At 45.4% G+C, this 21,795-nt stretch overlaps 1 protein-coding gene across 2 annotated transcripts in view; it reads left to right on the top strand.

Moving 5' to 3' along the window:
* Positions 1 to 2,060: 2,060 nt before the first annotated feature.
* ANXA5 (annexin A5) overlaps positions 2,061 to 21,795 on the top strand; it is a 33,393-nt gene continuing 13,658 nt past the window's right edge. The window contains exons 1-6 of one of the 2 annotated variants that reach the window (XM_006263428.4): positions 2,061 to 2,170; positions 12,956 to 13,040; positions 14,583 to 14,677; positions 16,948 to 17,061; positions 19,380 to 19,470; positions 21,583 to 21,662. In XM_006263428.4, the coding sequence (XP_006263490.1) occupies positions 2,162 to 2,170; positions 12,956 to 13,040; positions 14,583 to 14,677; positions 16,948 to 17,061; positions 19,380 to 19,470; positions 21,583 to 21,662 (474 nt within the window). In that variant the 5' untranslated portion in view covers positions 2,061 to 2,161. Of the gene's footprint in view, positions 2,171 to 7,429; positions 7,451 to 12,955; positions 13,041 to 14,582; positions 14,678 to 16,947; positions 17,062 to 19,379; positions 19,471 to 21,582; positions 21,663 to 21,795 lie in introns of those variants that run through there. The other variant, XM_014596212.3, reaches the window with a different exon arrangement.

Genomic DNA, 21,795 nt, shown 5'->3' with positions numbered 1-21,795 from the left:
GTTCACACCAATGTGACTGAGGTAAAATTCTTTCCTGACCCAAATCTGGCAATCGGTCTGACCCGGAGCAGAGGGGCAAGACCCTCTAGCCAGGAACCTCCAGGTTTCAGTGCCAGCAGGAGTACTGGCACAGCCCAGCCAAAGTCCCCAGGCCTGTCTCTGAACCATTGTGTTACCTTCCAGCCCGTGGCCACATAGACCAGATTTGAGGCAGCCCCTCATCCTACTTCTCCTCTGCTGCTACCTCTGCTCAAGGATCTGCTCAAGCTTATGTTCTTAGGAGGTGTCAGGAGCCAGGCAGCTGGGGGTGGCTGGAGCGGGGTCACTTCTCTGCTGTATGGAGCAGCCTAGTCATGTGTTTGGGTAGATGTGAGTTATTCAAGAACCATATGTGTCCCTACTACTGGCAAACACCGCCCCCTCTGCCTGGGGCTTCAGATGCTTCCAAAACCTTTGGTGGGCATCCTACGTGCAGGCCCAAGCCTGGGGGCTCGTGGTTTAGGTGCCCCTGAGTTTTGCTTGCCCTCAGCTATATGGCCGCAGGAGCAAGCTAGGGAGGATTTGGAATTGATTTGGCTGATTGGATTTGGGACATGGAAAGTTTTCCTTTTAAAAAATTGTGTTTGGGTAGATGGTTTTTTTTAATTTGTATCTGAGGCCAAATTAGCCAAAACTAATTCCAAATCCAAGAGTCCAGAACCAGAAATGGCCCTGCTACTGGCAAACATCGTCCACCCCCACCAGGGGCTTCAGATGTTTCCATAACCTTTGACGGGCATCCTACTTGTAGGCCCAAGCCTGGAGGCTTGGGGTTCAGATGCCCCTGTGTTTTGCTGGCCTCAGTCATAAGGCCGCAGGGGCAAGCAAAGGAGGAGACTCCCATTTCCATAAACTGGGTTTAAAGCTGCTGCACCTTAGCAGGTACTGAACCACGCCAGAAGAGCAGTTTTCCTGGAGTGCAGTTCAGGAGAACTGCCTTCATGGACACGGATACATGGCATTTCCCCTGCCAAGGGAAGAAGCCACTACACTTTGTCTGAGCCTTCAAAAATGTTTGGGTAGATTTTTTATTTTTTGTTTTGGTAAAAATATATGTCTATATATAGACGAGGTTATATATATATCTACACTCTGAGTATCATCCCACAAAGAACAATCGGGGACTCTAGTAGCAATGATATCTTTTATTAGACCAGCAAGATTTTTGCAAAAAAATGTCTTTAATTGCAAGCTTTCAGGCACAAAAAGCTTTCACCCACATCAGGCATTGGAGAAAGGAATGTAAAAGTTCTCCTGGGTAGAAATGAAAGTTCATATTTCACAGGATTTCATCTCTACTACGAGTCCTGATTGCCTTTTCCTCTAGACTAGCAGTTCTGAACCTTGTGAGACCCTGAGTGACACTTCACATATCCCATTTCAATGGGAAATTAATTCTTTTAGGCCCTTTGACCTGTATTAGACAATGTATGAAATGTATCTCACATACCCCCCGATGAGGCTTCACATACCCCTTGGGGGTACATGTACCCCCGGTTCAGAACCGCTGCTCTGGACCAATACCGCTACAACCTGGAGACCTGACCCCACAAGGAAAACCTTAACCCGTTACAAAAACTGCACCCGCACCCCCCGCCTGTTCCGGTAGATGCGATATCTTGTAATAGACCAACTCAATAGTTGGAAAAATGCGGGGGGGTCGCAAGCTTTTGGGCACAAACAACACACCCTTCCTCAGGCGCAGGGACAGCCTGCTCGTGTTTTGTGCGCTCGGCTGGGCGGAACAGAAGCCAAATCCCCGTGTTTAGACGGACACGCGGCTACAACCAACAGCGCAGTCATGCGTTTCCAATTTCTGGGAGTCCCTCCATTGGAGACAGGCCGGGACTGCCCTGGTTTCCATCGAGGAAGGAAACCGCGGCCTGAAGGGCAGGGCTTTGGCTGGGGCTTATGCTCCCTCAGGCCGGGTCGGAGCGGGAGCAGGAGGGAGAGCGGGAGCGGGCCGGCGGCGCTGCTCGCTCCTCCCTCGCACGGGGCGGCCCCGGGGAGCCAGGCCACGTCCCGCCCAGGGCTGGGGCGTCTCCTGCAGCTCCACCCCGGCCCGCGCACTGTCTGTCTCGCTCGCCCTCTCTCGCAGCCGCAGCCGTCCCGTCCCGAAGCCATGGCCAAGGTGAGCCCCCGCCGTGGCCGCCCCGCGCTCAGCCCGCGCACCTTGCCTTTCCCCGCGGGCCCCGGCTCTCCTCTCCTCTCCCGCTCCATGTAGCTGGTTCAGCCCTTGCAACAGAAAAAGCTGATGCCTTTTTCTGCTGGCTTCTCGCCTTCTGCTGTGTGGTCAGAAGAGTCCTCGAAAAATAAAGCTGGCAGGGACCCCCTGAGGGCATGTAGTCCAATCCTGCCGCCAGGGGCAGGACCAGCCCTCTCCAAGCCGTCCCATACACATCCGCTGTCTCCTGGAGGAGCAGGGCTGGCAGGGACCCCAGAGGGCATCTAGTCTAGTCCCTTGCCTGAGGCAGGACCAGCTCTGTCCGCACCATCCCATGCAAACCATCATCTAAACTCAGCATAAGGCTTGCCTCAGTTTTTTCTTCCCCCCAGCTGCTTTATCCATTTTGTTTCTGTCTGAGGCTAAATGGCAGCCTGGAAAAACAAGTCAAACACTCCTGTCTCCCCTGCCCGGGGAAGCAGTCGCGTGAAGCCAAAATGCTGCACTGCTTTCGCGAGCCTATACTGTCACCCTCAGAATTCAAAGTTTTTGCACTCTTGTAAGAGTTATCAAACCTATTACGAGTGCCCTTTGCCTCCGCTTCTTGTTTTTGTTAGGTGCGTGTTTAACTGCCCAAGTTTTGTTTCTTTTTATTGTTGCCTTAAAAGCTAAATATTTTGGTCATAACTGTTTATGCTTAGGCAGGGCAGGGTAGCACCTTTGAGACTAACTGTTTCAGAGAGGCATAAGTCTTTGTAGGCACCTATGTCATCACACGCTTCCAATGGTTCATGTGACGGAAGTTAGCCCTTCCTACAAAAGCTTACGCCTCTGAAGCAGTTGCTGTCTAATGCAGTGGTTCTCGATCTTTTTCAACTCAAGGCACCGCTCGATAAACTTGAGCCACACCTTAGGAAAAGCGAGCTCTTTGTTTGCACTCTTTTGACTAGAGAGAAATAATAGAGCACTTTTTCTTTTACAGAGAACTCAGAAAAACCACAGCTGTGGATGTCTATTTAAAATCTCTGGGTTTATTTTGTGAATTATGTTTGCAGACCTAACAGTGCGTGGCACCCTTACAAGGCTCCCAAGGCACCCCAGGGGGCTGTGGCACCCTGGCTGAGAATCGCTGCTCTAAGGTGTCACCCTGCTCTGCTGTCTGTCTGTCTCCAGACTAACACAGCCTACAACCTCTGTGTTGAACAGGCCTTCAGTATTTACACAAGTTGTCCTTGAATTCAGTGAAAATCTTTATTGATCAAAAATCATTCCACTATTTTTTAAACCTAGATTTCTTGGGATTCATTCCACTGCTAAAAAGGGTCATAGACCTTTCTCACTTCAGCAGATCCTCTGGACCTATAGGGAACTCTGCTACTGCTGAATGGTATAGAGCTGCCAGTTGGAATAGGCCATATTTTTTCCCCTTTTAAAAGGGCACAAGGAACAAACCCGTTCCTTCAGTTAACTTCTAACAGAAGTCAAATTTTATTTGTTGTGCTCTAATAAACCGTAAACTTATGAAATTATTTTTCCACTCTTCCCTAGCGTAGGCCATTTATTCTTATGATTGACACCCTGGGGCTGATGCTTGTTACTTCCTAAGCACTGGGGTAAAACTTGAGGGGAGAGGTGTAGAAAGAAGGGCACACAAAGGGATAGATTTTCAGTTGGTGTAAATCATCATAGCTCTTCTGAATTCACGGGAGCTATGCTACTTTAAGCCAGTTGAGGATTGGCCCCTAGTTCCCTAGGGAAGTGGTTCTCAAACCCCCACCCCCAAGCCTCGTGACTTGTCTGAATTTAGTGGCACCCCATTTAAAAAACTAATGTATTTGTTACAATGATTTCTTCCTTGCACTCTGAGGCATCCTTAAAAGGATTCACAAGCTGGCCCTGGGGGTGGTGTGTGATGCTCCATGCTGGCAGGGGCTGCTTGACAGGGCAGATTAGGGAGTCTGGGGTTGGAGGAATCTTGTAGCACCAGTGGAGAATTGCTGCCATGAGGTATGGTCTAGCTCTCATTTAAAGTCAAAGGGCATCTTTCCATTGAGTCCAGTATTGGAACAAGCCTCTAGTTTTTACAGGTTCCTGTTGTGCAGTTGTACACCCTCTCTTATTAAGCAACTGTGCAGAGCCTGTTATTTCACCTTTTTAATCTATAACCAATTCCAGAGATAGTGTGAGTGAACCATTTAAAAAGGATCTTTTTGTGCCTCTTTCTGCCTCTATTCAGTTGTATGCATACAAATGTACACAATTTGAACTGTCTGGTCTTATTAACTTGATAGCACTTTTGAAATAGTGCTATGAAATAAAAATGCAAATTAAACTAAATATGAAATGAACATACTTGAATTGCCATCTAATGGTAAGTGTATTCAACTGAAGATTCAGTTTGAAATAGTTATGTCATGGGGCATAGCATGCCAACTGCTTATCTGAGCATAGATATGCTTAATCGTAAATAAATCATTGAAGAAAACTTATTAATGACAATTTTTAGGGTCTCAGTTGTTTAAATATTTGGTTCTACCCAGGGATGGTAGACAACCATTTTTATAAAAGTTAAGTTTGTTTTTTTTTATGGTGCCATTATACTAATAAAGTTCCGCTAGTTTATTGGAATAGCTATAACGATATCACTGCACTATCGTATCCAGACTACCTTCTCTGTGTCGGTATTTACTCACTTTCTTTGTAACTAGAGGAAAACTGTTGATCTAAAGAATTACTTCCTCAGACAGCTATTTCTGTAGTAGCACTTGCTGAAGTGCAAGTGTGCACCATAATTCTTTTTCTAGTTTTCAGTTTCACTAGATAAACTGGCATACCTGTCTTTTGATGTGCATTCATTAAAAAAAAATAAAATACAGTAAGAATTGTTTACAGTATAAGAGGTGGATCCTGTGACCCTGGCTAATTTGGGTCCCAGTTCTTCAGTCTTGTACATGTATCATTTCAAACTCGTGAATGGTCTCAATGACTCTAGTACCCTTCAAGCAGAATATTATTTATGCTCCTAAATTTAAACATGTGTGTTTCAGAATTGGGGACTTCAGTAGTTTTTCATCAACCTCAGTGACACTTTGTGAGTAAAAACCCTGGTGGGGGTATGAAATACCACATATTTAGCCCTTAATCACTGCAAGGTTGGGGGCGGGGCAGGGAGGGTTTGTGTGTTTGTTTAAATCTATCTTCGGGCTACCACTATGAGGAACACCCTGCATATCTGGTGTGCTGACTTAAAGGAGTTGACTCACTTCACTCCCACGCATTTTGTGCAATTCTTTCCGTGGTCTGGAGTTTAATAGAGCAGATGCCAATGGAGTCTCCAAATCACAGCTTAGTTTTTCTTCTTTCAGTCTCTGTATAGAGGGCCAATATGAAAAATTTAACACACCATTGAGTTGGCAACAGTTACTCTGTAGCTGTAACACAACAAACCTTCATGGTGCAGAGCACTTTTTAAATGGCCAATTGCATGAAAATTTAACCCTTGTCTGATGTAGTATCAGATGGGAGCTCCACGGCAGAGCGCCTTAGGGAACCTGTGTAGAGGTTCCCTGCAGGGGTTAATTGCTATTTGGGCAATTCTGCCCCCATCCCATGCGGCTCTGTGGGGCAAGCACCTACCCAGCCCCACTCCTGCAGCTGTCACAGACAGGATGCGCAGCTGAAGGAGGGGAGGGAGCTCTTCCTACTATGTGTGCCCTCTCCCCCCAGCTACCCCTGCTGGGGTCTTGGGGGGAACTGGGCCAGGCCCATGTGGCAAGGAGACTCCTTTCCTCTGGCCCTTCATACAAGTGTTTTGACAGTGGCAGGGGCCGCCACACCTGGAGCTGAGGGTGTGGGGGAATGGACACTCCCTCCAAGACTCCAGCAGGAGTAGTTGAGCTGGGCCTGTGAGGTCGGAGGGTTCTGTCCCCCCTCCTCCTGCCCCAACTCTGGGCGCAGGAGCCTCTGCCACTGTCAAGGCACTTATACAGGGTATGGGGGGGAAAGGAGCTTCCTCTTGCCATGCAGGCCTCATTCCCCACAATACCCCAGCGGGCATGGCGGGGGGAGGGTGTGGAGAAGAGTGGTCTAGAGTGCAGCTGCTTGCTGGTCTATGCCAGTGCTTGCAAATGCCTGTTGGGTTCAGTGGCTCTGTAATCCATGGTGCTTTGTATAAAGTGCCATAGAGTGCCTCCTGAAAAAGCTACCTGCACTTCTGTACACACCCATAGAAGGTTAGAATCCAGGCAAGGATGTCCAAGCATGTCCTTAATAACATGCACTTAGTATTTACCTGTCATAGAAATCTTTGGAATTTGATGGCACGGATTCTTTGTTTGTCTGTTTCTTTACATAAATTAAAAGTTTAGTTCAGTGGCCCTATTGTTAACTTTCTGTATTTGTTGCCAGGATATGTGATCACATGATAGCAAATGACTAGGCAGTTGGGCCTGTTGGGGAAAGTTTAATATTAGAAACTTCTAAAGCTACAAAAATCTTGTTCCCAGACATGGTTTCTTTTTTCTATACCTCTCACAATGAAACCTTTTCCAGTTTTGACTTAAAAGTTTGCTAATGTAGAAAGAACAAAAGGAGTTTGCAGAAAAATGTTTTTATTTTGGGTTGTGTCTGTACAATTTAACCATAATTAATCCACATATACTGAAATGACATTGTTCCACTTTTCCTTTTTGATGGTTTTGTCTGTCCCTGTAGAGTAAATGGAATTTGCTGTTTTATTAACAGCAAACCATTCCTGGAGCATATGCACTATTTGTGATTATATGCTTACACACTGATTCACAAGAGTCAGTGAATTGATGATGTATATGGCAGGAAAGAGGAGGAGAATGGTCTTACTCTCATGTAATATTGTTCCTAGTCAAGCTGTGGGAGCGTTTTCATACTTTGTGAAGTGAGGGATTATCATTCAGGAAGCAGCCGCTCTGGATTTATAAATATACTTATGTCTAGGACAGATGATATTTGTGATTTCATTGATATCTGTGGACTTTGGGCTCTGCTCATAATGAGAGATCAAGTGATCAAAATGAAAGCTTTATGTGATATATCAGCACATCATATTTTGTTTACATTTGTAACAGGACACGTTGCCACGGTGATCAAAGACCTCTGAGATCATGTCATTTCTGAGCTACAGAAAAAAAAAACAATCTCCACAACACCAGGAATTCCCCCTGCCACCTTCCCATCTGGTTCCCAACCAGCAGAATAAGTAAAGAAATGAAGGTTTTCATGTTAAATATTTACCTTTTCTTTAATTGATTAGTTCAATTCTAATTTCTGGAAAGTATGATTCATGAACCAGGTACATAAAAAAAGGCTGTTTGTTTGTTAGAAAGTTCCAGCTCTGCTGATATGAAACCTTTGATTTAATCATCTCCTGGTAGTGTCAGAACTTGATTTGTTTGGCATTTGTACAGAACTGTAGTGTTTATTTTGAGAAAATCCAGTCCATATCTGTTCAGAATTCTGAGAAGTTCCTAATTTACCTCCCTCTATACACTTAAGGACAGATCCTCAGTGACTGTAAAGTTACCTCAGTGCAGTCAGTTAGTCTTTGAAGTTTTGTGTCAGTGGCCATCACCTCTTCAATTGAGAAGGACTGAATGTATTTCCATTTAGAGCCTCTCGGTAGTGAAAATAGTCACTTTTGGGTGTGTCTACATGAGAGACCCACCGTGCAGTTTCATAGATTCATAGATGTTAGGGTCAGAAGGGACCTCAATAGATCATCGAGTCCGACCCCCTGCATAGGCAGGAAAGAGTGCTGGGTTTAGAAGGATCTTTAGAAAAGATTTCATTGTGAGAGGTACAGTTGTTACTGCGCAGTCATTTAGTACTTGCATAACCAAGTATTAATGACTGCGCAGTAACTGGTGTTACTGTGCCCTAGCGTCCCAGCATGGCTGCTAGTAACGAGCAACTGCTCAGTAAGCATCTTGTTTAGACGCACACTCTGAGAAATAAAAGGCACTTATTCTCAGTCTGGATGTTTGAGCTATTTTGCTTCAGGTTACACCGTTGCTAGAAAATGTGTTAGGTACAGCAGAGGTCTCTAGCAGTCTCTAGTTGTGAACTCAGCAGGTGTAGACGTAGCTGAAGTAGCTCTAAACTAGTTGTCTTAGGTGCCTGCAGTAGTCAGTCTGTAGCAGCTAGAGGTCCACCAATACATCAGTCTGATATTGGTGCCGATCTGATATACTGTAAAGAAAATTGACTATATTGGAATTAGTCTTTTTTTGCCTGATGCAGCCGATAATGTGTCCGATAAATGCCCCATGCTTGCACACAGCCACAGCATGCACAGGGCCAGGAGTGCAGCCTGGCAGCTTGGAGAGCTGCATCCAGCTGATAAGTATGTTGTGGTGGAAGGAGAGGGAGAAGGAAAGGGCTGTGGTGGGGAAGTTAAGGCCCCTGCAGTAAGGGAGGGAGTAGGGCTGGGGTAGGGCATGGGACAGGGCTCTGGCTTGTTTGGGAGGCACAGAGAAGGGTGGTGGCTCCCACTGCTGTGTACACCCTGGGAGGGCATGGGGGGCTGTGTGCCCCTGGATCTGCATGGGGCAGGGCAGCTGCCACTGCGGGCTGGGGCCAGGGCTCTTCCCAGTGGGGGCTGGGCCGGGTGGCTGCGCTCGGGGCAGGCAGCGGCAGAGCTTGGAGGGGAGCTATGGGGTGGGCTGCAGCCACCTCAAAATTCACTGTAGTCATTCCCACCCCCCTTCCCAGCACCACTGCCACCCGCCCCAAGCACAGCCTGGCCTAGCCCCCACCGGGAAGAGCCCGGTGCAGCCCCTGACCCCAGCCTGCCCTGCCTGATCCCACATGCAGATCCGGGGGCACCGCCCCCATGCACTCCTGGGGTGCGTGCAGCGGCAGGAGCCATGCCCCCTGGACAAACTGTGGCTCTGTCCCATGACCCACCCTGGCTGGGTAGCACCTGCCCTGAGCCCTGCCCCTGCCCCACTCCCACCCTCACTGCAGGGGCCTCGATCTGTGCCCCGCATACCATTTCTCTTTTCCCTCCTCTTCCACCACAACAGATTTACCAGCTGGACACTGCTTACTGGGCTGCGTATCGGAAATCAGATTGGTATTGGCCAGTATACCTCCTTAAAAATCGGCTATTGGTATTGGCCCAAAAAATCTCTATCGATGCACCCCTAGTAGCAGCCCAGGTGGCATAAACCAGCCTAGGTTCCTGGGTGGCCGAGGCCCATGCTTGTAATGCTACTGGTACCAAAACTACCTTGAATATGAACACATGAATTGTAATCACATGTCTGGCTTGCAGTATGTAAACATCCCCTTAGATCAGTACTTGAGTGCAGGGTTGCCAACCCAAGAAAATGTTTTTTACTGACATATATTTACTGACATAAATTTTATGTAACATAAATGCTTAGGTGGTGGAAAGCCGGGACTAACAGGGCTTAGCTCACCCAAACTGGGCCAGTGACATTGGCTTCAGTGCCATTGCTGCCGCAGCACTGTACTTGGCACTCCCGCCACGTACTCCTCTGCTGCTGCACACACAGCACCAGCACACACTGGCCCCGGAACAGCCTTGTGGGAGGGAAGAGCGGTGTCAGGCAGGCACGCTCCACACTGCCCAGCCCCCTTCCTCCTCCAAATAATATTTTCTAGTGATGCTTATGTGTAAATGTAACACTTCTGCCAGGTCTTAGCTAGCAGTAATAACTGGGTTCAGATTTAGGACTTTAACACTGACTCTCTAAATCTGGCTCAAGCTCCCACCCAGAAACCTGAGAAAATACATTTTAACTGGGTGTTCCAACATGAACAAACTCTTTCACTCACCAGTCACATTCAACTGAAGGAGGCTTTATTAGGCGGGGGGGGGGGGCACAATAAACACACAACCTTAGAGAAGGCCTATTAAGTGAAACCCAAACAGTTAATAGTTTCAATCACTTGCAAAGCAGGTCAGGGGAGCATCTCCTAGCCTGGTCCATTGGCTTTGGTAGGGGGGAGTCAGGCTGCTTCTGCTGTGTTGGGTAGGCAGTGCAGTGCAGTGCAGTGCAGGGAGGAGGGTGTCCACTTGCCTGGTCAATGTGCAGCCTCTGGGTGCCTAGAAGTTGCACAATCCTGATATAAGTTACCTGAAACTAAACTAGAATATTCTCTTGAATGACCATAAATTAGCAAAGAGGAGGCAGGCCTGATAGAGGTGTTTTCTTTTACCCAGGTCAAATTCTGTTTGCAGTATCATCAGGCTGGACTCCTTCAACAGCCCCTAGCAGTTGTTGGGAGAAAGACCGTGAATGCATGTTGTAATGCTTAAATGCATCGTCCTAAAAGCTTTCTTGTTATGGAAAAATAAAATGCTTCCAGAGGATTATCTCATTCTTCAAGTATGCTCTGATTTGAAGAAATCTACTAGAAATGTCCTGTCTTATTCCTGCTTTTAGGCTGGGTGATCCTGATCATGCAGAATGTGCTGATATAGTACTGGTAACATTTGTTTCTTGTACCTCCACACTTCTCAAAGGGGTATGGACAAATTAAGGGATAGGACAGCTTCCAAAGGGGTGGGGAAGCTGCCTCTAAGACACTGTAGCTGCTGCTGCTGTGTGATCTTATAGCAGGGAAAAACAGATTTAGCCTGTGGAGCTGCTGTATCCGGCCGACCAGGCTACCTACCAGCTGGCTACTGAAAGCTGGGGGCATGGTGGGAGGCGGTGGGGGGACAGTGACCTGCTGCAGAAAGCCCCCGTGAACATGGCAGTCAATGGCAGGAGGGCAGGAGGGCTGACATGGCCACTTCGTACTTTGCCATTGCTGTGGCACTAGCTCCTTAGTCCTGCTTCTCCTGCTCCGAGCTCTGTTCTGGAGCCAGAGCTGGTGCTGGAGCTGCTGCATGCTCCATGCTGAACTGAACTGCTGCCCCAGCATGCATTGTGTGTTAGCAGCAACAGCTTTAGCTCTGGCATGGGGCTCTGCTGCTGCCGCTGCCATGTGCACTGTGTCATCACTGCGTGCAGCAAGAAGAAGCTGGAGCTATTGCTGCCACTGGAGGCATCCAGTGCCCTGGTCTGTAACCAGCCTGCAAGGAGCCCCACAGTCTAGGTTCACCTGGGGAGAGACTCAAGTTTGACACCCTCAGCCATAGCTATATTAGTGCATAACAGTTTTAACTTTGACCCAAGATGAAGCAGGCTTGAAGCGGTTTTGTTACATTGATATTGCTACAGGTTCCTGCAGGGTAACAGTTACAACAACAGCTGCTACTTGGTCCAGAGTAACAGCAGCAGCTCCCTTTCTCCATTGTCAGATATTCCACCTGTCCATGCCCATGGTGTAAGGTGATATCTATTAGTGAGACATGGCTGTGTTCCCTTGGGGCAAAAGCCACATGTGACTTGAAAGAGAGCACTGTTATGTAGTAGAGTGACTCTGGATACTGCTCATATCTCAGTTCTGTTTTCTCCTTTTGCTTCTGCCTGACTTGCTCTGTGTGCACAATTGCTACCCTCGACTTGTAACAAATAGCATTGAGCAATTCGGAATTGTAGACCTAAAGACAGAACTTTCCCACAGGGGCTCCAGGACTACATTGTTTGCAAAGTAATCCAATGTCATTCTCAATAAATGTCTTTACAGTTTCTTTAATGTTGTGTCTTACAAACCAATTTATTGTGCTAATTGTTGCCCCTCTGCTGTGGTGGCTACAAAAAAATTGGCAACAAATGATAGCTACACTTGGGTAATGGGGAAGGTGGACAATTTAATTTTATGTAAAAAATACTCTATCCTAAATCCTTCTCTCATCCCTTGTAAACTCCTGGAGGCAGCAATTTTGTCTGTTTGCTTTTGTTTCAGTACTTAGTACAATAGGGCTCAGGTCTGCAATGTTTAAAAGGCCTTGTTGGTTATAAGCAACTCCTAACTTTTCCCAAAGGGTGACTAATACAGTTGTCTATTCAATTCTAAAAGAGGATTTGCAATTAAAAAATGATGGAATTGTGCATGTGTGCATATGTACACACTTTCTTATTATGTTGTGACTTATGGTTAATTGTGAATCACCTCTGAGGAAACTTCACTTGAGTCACTAGTAAAAAAGTGTTTCTGCCAAAGAGGGAAGGAAGTAAAGTTGGAAGCCACTGTAGAATTTACTGTATTGCATTTCTTAAAGGAAACTGTAGTGTGGAGCAACCAGAATGTCTTTATTCTTCCAAACCTTCAAAAGTCTGGCTCGGGACTTTCTGTGTAACTTTTTGCTAGGGCATGTTGTATATGTGAAATCTCAAAGGGGCTGGTTTGTTACAGGTGCCAGATTATTACATTGCATTCAGGTTCTAATATGTAAGGTGCAAGTCCTGCAAACTACCTTTTACGTAAAGGAAGTGAGTGGCACCTATTTAAAAAAGTAATTAATTTATTACGGGGCTTACCTCCTCACAGAAGGGACAAGTAGTGGGGTTGGGGGAGCAGCTAGGCAGGGAAAACCTGAGCCTGTCCTTATTTGCTTAGCCTGTCATACCTGAATCTGCCTTTTTCTGCTTATCTCTTCACACCATACTTACCTCCTCATACTTCTTACATCACCCTCAAAGGCTCTTTTGGCACCTCAGAGTGTCCCTGTACCCTGGTTGAGAGTCAGTGGCTTGTGATCTGAGATCAAGTTCTAACTTGGACCCTGATATGTGCTCATATGTAATTAATTAATAAAATATACTGATGTCTGCTATTCTGTGGCTTTTTCCATTTTAGTACTCAAGAGGCACAGTGAAGGACTTCTCTGGTTTCGATGCCAGAGCTGATGCAGAAGCTCTTCGTAAGGCAATGAAAGGAATGGGTAAGAGTAACTTATTAAAGCTGAGGCTGAGCTATCTATCTGTTTGATATAGCTAGGTCTGAGGCTCCTAGGTGCCCTTTCTTGACAGTGCAATGTCTGTGGATTTATGATTTGCATGAGCAAATGAAGATAAGATTGTTGTTTTCCCATGCTATGGAACTATGATACTGTGACCCTGAGATTCTGTGTTTGCTCTAGTTCAGTTCTGGCTCTGGTACTTCCAAGACAGTTTATTCTTGACCCGGCACTCAAAGAGGACAAAAGAGGCTTTCACCTTCTGATGTGCAATAGAGTAGACTAGTGTAATTTTTTACAGGATGCACACTTTTCCTCTGTAGCTCCTCATGTGGTCACTCTTAGTACACTATAAGTATAAAGTAGCTCACTCCATTTTGAAAGCCTGAGCTGAAAATTCACACTCTTGCTTACTCTTTTCAGTATATTCCCCACATAGGCAGACACTTGCTTGCATCCACTGCAGCTGCTGTTATATTTCTGTGACGCTGGCAGCAGGAGTGAGCCTGCTATCTGTCATATTGTAGTGTCCTGATTGAGGACAGCATGTTACAACTCCATCCCTTTTATTCTTGCAGCAGAGCTGCTGGCTTCAGTGGGATGGCTCAAGCCATAATGTGAGAGGCAAGGATTATTTTTTTGGATAGGCTGTGTAGTTGGGAGAGATTTTAAACAAGCTTTCAGGTACAACATACCATTCATCAGGTCAGGGTGTTTTGTCACCCTTCTGAGACAGCTAGTCACCCTGAGCTAAAGAAAGATACAGTGAGTGTATCTACATGTGTGCTTTACTGCGAAGCTGACAAATTAGCTCAGTAAAGCATCACTGTCTACATGTGTGCCAGTATTACGGTGCAGTAATTAAATCCACCATAGGATAATACTGTTGGGGACAGAACTATCTTATGGCAGAGTTATTTACTCTGCCAAAATGCGTGTGGAGATGGTGACAGGGCCTGCCTGGGGCATGAGGGTGCTAAAATGTGGGGTCTGTCTGCCTCCTAGCCCCACACTGTAGCACCCTCATGCCCCAGCCAGCCCTGCCGCTGCCTGGGGCTGAACCCCTGGGCCCTGTGCCAACCCAGGGCTACTCTGCTCTGGCTCAGTGCTGCGATTCCAGGTGCACACATAAATGCTGCCCACGCCCCACTCCAGCAGCTGACTTCAGTGTGAACTGCACCAAAGTTTATTTCTTCACGTTTATAGCATGTGTTAATGCACCCCTTGTGTCTGAAAGCTTGTCTAAAATCTTTCCCAACTGTACAGTTTATCCAGTAAAAGATATCACCCTGAAAAATCCTTGCCTCTGTCACAAGTTTCCTTAACCATCACAGCTACAGCATCACTCCAACATTACCACCTTAAGGTATAATGACATTTTCAGGAATGTAGCTATTTAAACTCATTTCTGCTTTTTACCTTTGACTTAATTGCTCTTTTTAAATGTTTGCTCCTTTCAAAGTTTATGCTGTCGTTTTGTTAAAACAGTTATAAAAACTTTCCTATAATTACTTCAAATAACTTCAGGCACTGATGAAGAGACTGTCCTGAAGATCCTTACAAGCAGAAGCAATGCCCAACGCCAAGAAATAGCAGCTGCTTTTAAAACCTTATTTGGCAGGGTAAGAGGAAGAAGAATATACCTTAAGTCAACTGAATGCAATGTTATACCATTACCTGTGATGATAACTTTAAATTACAAAGCATATTTGCATGTTCCATGATTACTCTTCTATAGAATATTCATTTGATGGGACTTTTCTATTCTGCTGTCTTCTTTCTTTTTAGAACAACCTTTCATCATTAATAAGTGTAAAATATTCTATTTAGGTGATCGTACAGATATTACATTCTCCTTTCCTATGTACTGCTCCAGGAAAATCCCCTGATCTAGTTCAATGGCTTCTTCAAATTCTTATCACACTTTGTGTGCTTCAAGGACTGACCCCATTCCTGATATGGAAAGAATTTACAAGTGTTTTGTTGTAACAGATAATCTAGGTCTTTCAGATAAAGAGAGAGCTTGGGAGAAGAATGTTCTCTTGTGGTGATGTCTGTAGCTTCCTGTATGTATCCAGTATTACAAATTGGAGAATGCAGCCAAGTGTACTGGTAGATCAGGGGCAGGCACTTATTTTGGGTGGAGGGCTTCTGACCCAGTTTGGGCAGGCTGTCAAGGGCTGCATGGGTAGCCCCACCCCTTGACAGGTGCCCCTCCCCCTGGTCACCATCTTGGGACTAATGTCCCAGGGCCAGCACCGGTGGGGCTCAGAGCAGGGCACAGGCTGGCAAGGATCTGTGGAGCTGGGTTGGCCTGCACCAGCAGGGAGGGGGAAGCTGGCCTGGCTCCATAAAGCCCCTGCCAGCTGGGACCCCGCGCTCCTGCCACCCTGCTCTGGGCCCCACTAGCATTGGCCCCGGGACACTGATGAGGGCCCCGTGCTCCCGCTGGCTCCCCACCCACTTACTCCCAGTGCCCCCCAGCCCCACGGTACAGGCAGGGGGCAGCGCTCAGCCCCGACCCCCTGCTTGCCAGCAGGGAAGCTGGTGCTGAGCGTGGGGAAAAGTGGCCCCTCACCTGCCCCATGGCTGCGCTACCTGCTGCAGGTGCTCACAGCCTGTGCAGGGCTGTCTGGAGCAGGCACAGGCAGCCTCATGCAGGCTGCAGGTGTTGCTGCACGAGGTGCTGGCCATGGGGCAGGTGAGGGACCACTTTTCCCCATGCTCAGCACCAGCTTGTAACCCTCCCCACTGCCAGCCTGACAGTGGAGCCGGGTTACAAGGTTGTGCTGAGCGCAGGGAGAGAAAGCAGACCCTCCCCACCCCATGCCCGGCTCCCTGCACTGCAGCTGCTTGCAGCTGGCCTGGGGTTGCCTGTGCTTGCTCCAGACAGCCCTGCATGGGCTGCGAGTATCTGCAGCGCGAGACGCTGGCCATGGGGTGGGCGAGGGGCCGCTTCTCTCTGTGCAGGGAAGGAGCCCAGGGAAAAGCTGAGCTTGGGGGGCTGTCCAGAGTGGGCACAAGCAGCCCCATGTGGGCTGCAAGCAGCTGCAGCGCGGGGCACCAGGCATGGGCAGGGAGGGGCTGCTTCTCCCCTGTGCTCCTTCCCTGCCCAGGGTCCCCCCGCCCCCCACTTACCTGAGCTTCCCGCACCATGGCAGCCACATGCTCCCAGCCCAGAAACTGCGGCTGGGGCTTCTGGCTGGAGGGCTGGCCCCGCTGTTGTGGGAGCCCGCCAGGCTTCCCTTGGGTCCTACTGCCCTTGATTCCTGTCATTTTTGACAGGAACCAAGGGCAGAGAAATATTAATTTTCTATATTTTTTTTAGGGGCCCCACGGGCCGGATAGAATGGCCTCGTGGGCCGATGGATCAGAAGTGTGTTTAAGACCAACACAATTCATCCTTATTCTTGGACTGCTGGATCCTTTTAAATATTTGCCTGACTACTTGTTATTTGAAATAGAGTTCAGAGTCAGTGGATAAGGGATAAGGTTTTCTCTTTTCTCTCTCTCATTCCCTTTAAAAACCAAAAAATTCTCCTGTCTTCCTCCCTTCAACATGAGTTGCTAAACAATTTAAAAAATACTAAAGTTGCTAGCCATTATGCTAATCTCCTACTACTACTTAAAGTATTGTAATAGTTAGCATGCATAAACTTTTATTCTGTTAGTATCCTGATTTTCTTTAAAATAATCATTTTACTCCTCAAAGTTCACCAAAATGTGTATTTTTAAACTATAGGCTATATTATGCATATATAAGTTATATTAAAAATACTTAACAGGAGCATTTCTAACAGTGTCTTATCATTGTGATAGTATGCATGCTTAAACAACCTTTGCTGGAATTACCTTCCTCGTTCATTGTAGTATAATTTCTTTTGCTGGTTAGGACCTTGTAGATGACCTGAAATCAGAGCTGACTGGCAAGTTTGAAAAGCTGATGGTGTCTTTGATGAAACCGGCACAACTTTTTGATGCCTATGAACTGAAACATGCTATTAAGGTAAACTGATCTGGGGGGAAAATAGAAATATTTGTTGTTACAATTTTATTACTTTAAGAAAGATCCTACTTTTCTATTTTTATACTGGAGATTTCATATTAATGTTAATAATGAACCACATACTGATTTACTCATGTCTGTAACTTTAATTTTATTACTTAATAGCTTAATACTCACTTAAATAATTCAGCCAGAGTAGAAATCAAGACTCAGAAACATGTCAGTATTTTCAAAGGAAAATATTGCTTGATATTGAAAGCTGTGTGTGTGTGTGTGTGTGTGTGTGTGTGTGTGGGCATTTGGATGTGTGTAGTCCAAGAGTTGTCCTGTTCAGTAGTATTTAATTTCAGTGATTTATTAAACTAGTGCTTGCTGTGGTGCTCAGTTCAGTGCTTGACATGCATCCCCTTGTAATGCAAGTATACTAGGAAATATGAGCTTCCCAGATGTGTATGTAGATCCTGACGTTGTTGTGGACAATTGCTATCACTTAGTGCAGTGGTTCTCACTTAGTGCAGTGGTTCTCAAACTTAAGTTGTTGATAGAAGCTGAGGCTACGCAGATTGTTGTGCACCAATAAGGGACCAGGAGCTGAGGGAGAAATTGATATTTAATCTTATTCCACTGTTTGGTACTTGTTGCCCACTTCCTCTCTTTCGATAGAGATCTAAACTGATCTCTTCAAGCCAGTCTGCTGTTTGGCCTGATTTGGCTCCATATGCTACTTCTCTAGCCCCGTTTTTAATACTCCCATAAATCTGATTGTGGATGAATTTACAGGAGAGAGATGAAGCAGTTACATAAAGCTAGAGATTATGTTGTCTCTTGAAATGCTTAAAAGAATCTTGACCTGGGGCATTAGTGAACAGCCTCATCTCCTGAAGACAGCAGTGTTTTACCATTGTGACAGAGTTAGTTCTGCAGACCAGCCGGGGCTAGTGGACTAGTTCGGAAATTGGTGGGTTCCTGGGTGGCCTGCACTTGTAAGCTGATGATATAGATAAAAATTAAAAGTAGGTCTTACTTGGAGTCTATGCCTAGAGCTATTTAATGTCAGTGTATATGGAAGAATTAATTTCTCCCTTTTTTAGGGAAAGCTAGACTGATGAGTAAATTAGGAAGCTAATGCCTCTCTTCTTACAGTCTCTAAATTCAGGCATGTGTGACCAGATTTCTTTTTCTAATAACCATTTCCAGAGCTTCCTAATATCGTTAGCTCTGAAGGCTGGATGGTTGAAAGTGGATGTCCCTGAATTGTTTGCAGAACCTGCTGATTAAACTAGAAAACATTGAACTTGACATGGTAACATCTAGTGCCTGTCCAAGTGATATTTATATGTAAACACCAAAAACCTCTGGTGACAGTCTCTAGTTAGTGATATAAACTGATGATCAGGGGTCTGCCCCCCACCAAGCATAGTGACTTAGCCAAATACTGACTTTGGAGTCTGGTATTTTTTGTAACTTATCTAACAGAAACAAGTACAAGCCTGACTGATAAGAGGCCACCTCTTGCTGAGATGGAAAGTCCAGGAAAACTGGCAGAACTGAGGGTTGTAGGAGGGAGGAATTGATAGTAAAACCAAGAGGGTTTTTTTTCTCTTTAGTGGAATTGAAGTTAAATAAATGCAAATATGTTATGGAGCAAGGTGAAACCAGTGGTTTTACTGACTAGTTCTTTTGCTGTGAAATTAGTTAGTATTCATTCTGTACCCCCTGTAGGCAAGGCAAAACCAGGTATGTAAATTATATGTTGGCTTGACTTATAAATTTTGTTTTTGCAGGGTGGAAAATGAGTATTGTTCATATTGTAATTACAGTAGATTACTTTGGTGTCTGAGTTAGCAATTTCATCTTTAAAAATATGTGTTCATGGTGTGAATAAAAGGTTGGTTATAAATGCAGTACAGTTTAAATGGGGTAACTGTGCTCCATGCATGTCGTATATTAGTCAGCTTCTATAAGACAAGGGGCCCACCAGGAATCAGTTCAGGAACTATTGATCCACTTTTCCAAATGCATTTACCAACTTTGTTGCATATATAGTGAAATATAGGTGTGGTTCGCTTGAGCCCTCAGGGCTTCATCTAGAGTTGGTAGAAGTCATAACAATATCTTTATTGTACTTTGAATTGGGATCAGTAAGTAAAAATTTAAACCTTATTTCTGAATAGAGAAGTACAAAACTAGTAAGAAGAAAACTGCTACCCCCTTCCCTTGTGAGTTTACAAGACATACTTGTAGTTAGAATTATTTCTTCAGTAATCACTTCTCTTGATTGCTTTATTAATTGCTCTCTATTTATGCTCTTACTGTAGGGAGCAGGAACTAATGAAAAGGTGTTGACTGAAATTCTTGCCTCCAGGACACCTGCAGAGCTACGGAGTATAAAACAAGTTTATCAAGAAGGTAAAGTTCAGTAAAGGTCAGAGTCTGTGTCTTCCTTTAATCCCTCTTTAGATATGTTTAATGTCTATTTACTGTATAAGTGAGAGTTGAGGGAAGAAATAAGGATGGGTGTGCAAAAAAGGACATGTCTGGTAGTTAGTCTTGTTCTGTATTTTTCATTATTTTTGGAATCCACTCGGATATGATGCTTTTTTCCCCTGCTTGGTTTCATTCAGAAGAATGAAAGGCTGGAGGGATTTCAACAATGAGGACGAAGGAAATTGGTACCACACAGTGTGTGGTAACTGTTAATAATAAACAGCTCAATTTTTAGATATTTTTTTCCTTCGCTGGAAAGGAGTTGCAACAGGACAGGCTGGTCCCGACTGTGTTAAGTTCTTAGTCTGGCTCAGGGCACATTTCCTGGAAATGAAGGTGTGCAGGCGGGTTCATGGCTGTAGCAGAAGTGGTCCCCTTGAAGGTTTCTTGTAGCATCCTGGCAGTAAAGTTTCCTTAGCAGTACTCAGAAAATAACACTTAAAGCCCCCGCCGCTCGCCCCCCGCCCCTGTGAATTTCCTTCTAATAGAAAGGCACCCAGGTGCATGAGCTTTTCCAGACTAGGCCCATGCATTTCAAGGTACTAAATAATTTCATAGATTTATCTCCGAATTGCTACTCTTTAGATGGCTCTAAGTGATGGGAAACATTCCTAATTGCTTTTTAGCATTTCAGTAAACAACAGCTTACTATAACATGTGGAAGCATTCTTACAGCCTCTGACCCCATTAGCAGAAGCTTAATGGGGTTAATTGGATCCAAACACAATTCCTCAGTGGTGCAGATGCTGACTGGGTTTGTGTGAAAGGTTGTGTTATGTAAACACCTTCTGTGGAACGTCAGGATCAGTGGTCTTCAAGCAGTGTCACTGAATTCAGAAAAATTGTGGAGAAAGGGTACTTTGAATCTAAAAAAAGATTGAGTGTCTCCATCTCTCATAACTTTTCTTGATAGAGGAGTTTCATGGTTCAGCTGCCATTAGCCACAAGACTGATGCTGAACTCCACCTACCAGATCTTCCCTTAATGTACACTTCCCAGCACTCTACCCCATTGGCATTCCGTGGCTGGCAGAAGAATGATGCTTCTGCACGCTATTCGGACTCAATTCCCTTGCTCTTCTAAAGCATTCTTTGCAGATTGCCTTTTGCCCTTTCAGGTCCTTTCCATGTTATGCAGCTTAGACTTCTTTTTGTCTTTGGTTGGTGTGGCAGTCAAGTTTTTTTTTCCCAGTTGCTCGCACAGCATGCCTGTTTACCTTTGTCTTTGATCTTTGCAGCCTCTCTGTTTTTAAAGGCTTTAATTCATGCTTCTTTCTCTGTCTCTCTGGTATTTTCCACTCTTCTTTCTGCAGGAGGGAATTTTTCTGTCTTGAAGCTAAGCTATTGTTCTGCTATGGTAAAATGCCTTTATTTGTTGATACAAAACTCTAGAACTCTTGGTTCAGAGATGATACCTTTTATGAGTCCAACTAAGAAATCACAAAAGATTATCTTTTTCTGCAAGCTTTTGGGTTCACACTCCCTTCCTCAGGGTCAGGGAAAATTAAAGATGGTAAAAAGTCCCCATAGGTAGAAAATAAATTTCATTTTTGCACAGAGGAAGCTGAAAGTGGAAGTCTGTTCCTCCAGGTTCATGGAAGTGTCTTTGTTGATAGTCTTTAACAATTGGCAGCAAAGCACACAGGTGCCACTTCTATCTCTCCTTAGCACAGGAAATACAATGCAAGAACACAGTGGAGATCACTGTAAGGGGTTATAGCTGTGGACTTGACAACATCCAGCAGAATTAATAAGGTGTATATAGCCAGATTCCTGAAATAATTTCAGCCTGATGCTGGAAATGGAGATTGACCCTGGGTCTGACTTGTGATTTTTAGTTGCACTTTTAAGTTGGCGCAAGGCTGGAGATTCTATCTTCTGTCATCTTTGCAAATGCCATTGGATTCTGTAGTTATAAGTAATAGGGAATAGGATACAGGGCCACCTTGAAAGGACCAGTGAAGGAGCTGTTTCTTTCCCTTACAAAGGCCTGAAAAGCTGCGTAATGTGATGGGCATATATTGATCTCTTACAGAATATGAGTCTGACTTAGAAGATAAGATCACAGGAGAAACATCTGGTTTTTATCAGAGGATGCTGGTAGTCCTTCTTCAGGTAAGTGTGTGTGTGCGCACAAGTGGACACTTGCATGTGTTTACAGGATCATGTGCATAATAGACTGTCACGTTACACTGCAGAAGTTGGGGTTAGCCTTAATTGATACTGAAGTATGGGTTTCCTTTGCTTT

This window comes from Alligator mississippiensis, chromosome 2, assembly GCF_030867095.1.
Source record: "Alligator mississippiensis isolate rAllMis1 chromosome 2, rAllMis1, whole genome shotgun sequence".
Classification (NCBI taxonomy): Eukaryota; Metazoa; Chordata; order Crocodylia; family Alligatoridae; genus Alligator; species Alligator mississippiensis.
This window is presented reverse-complemented; position numbering and strand designations above follow the sequence as displayed.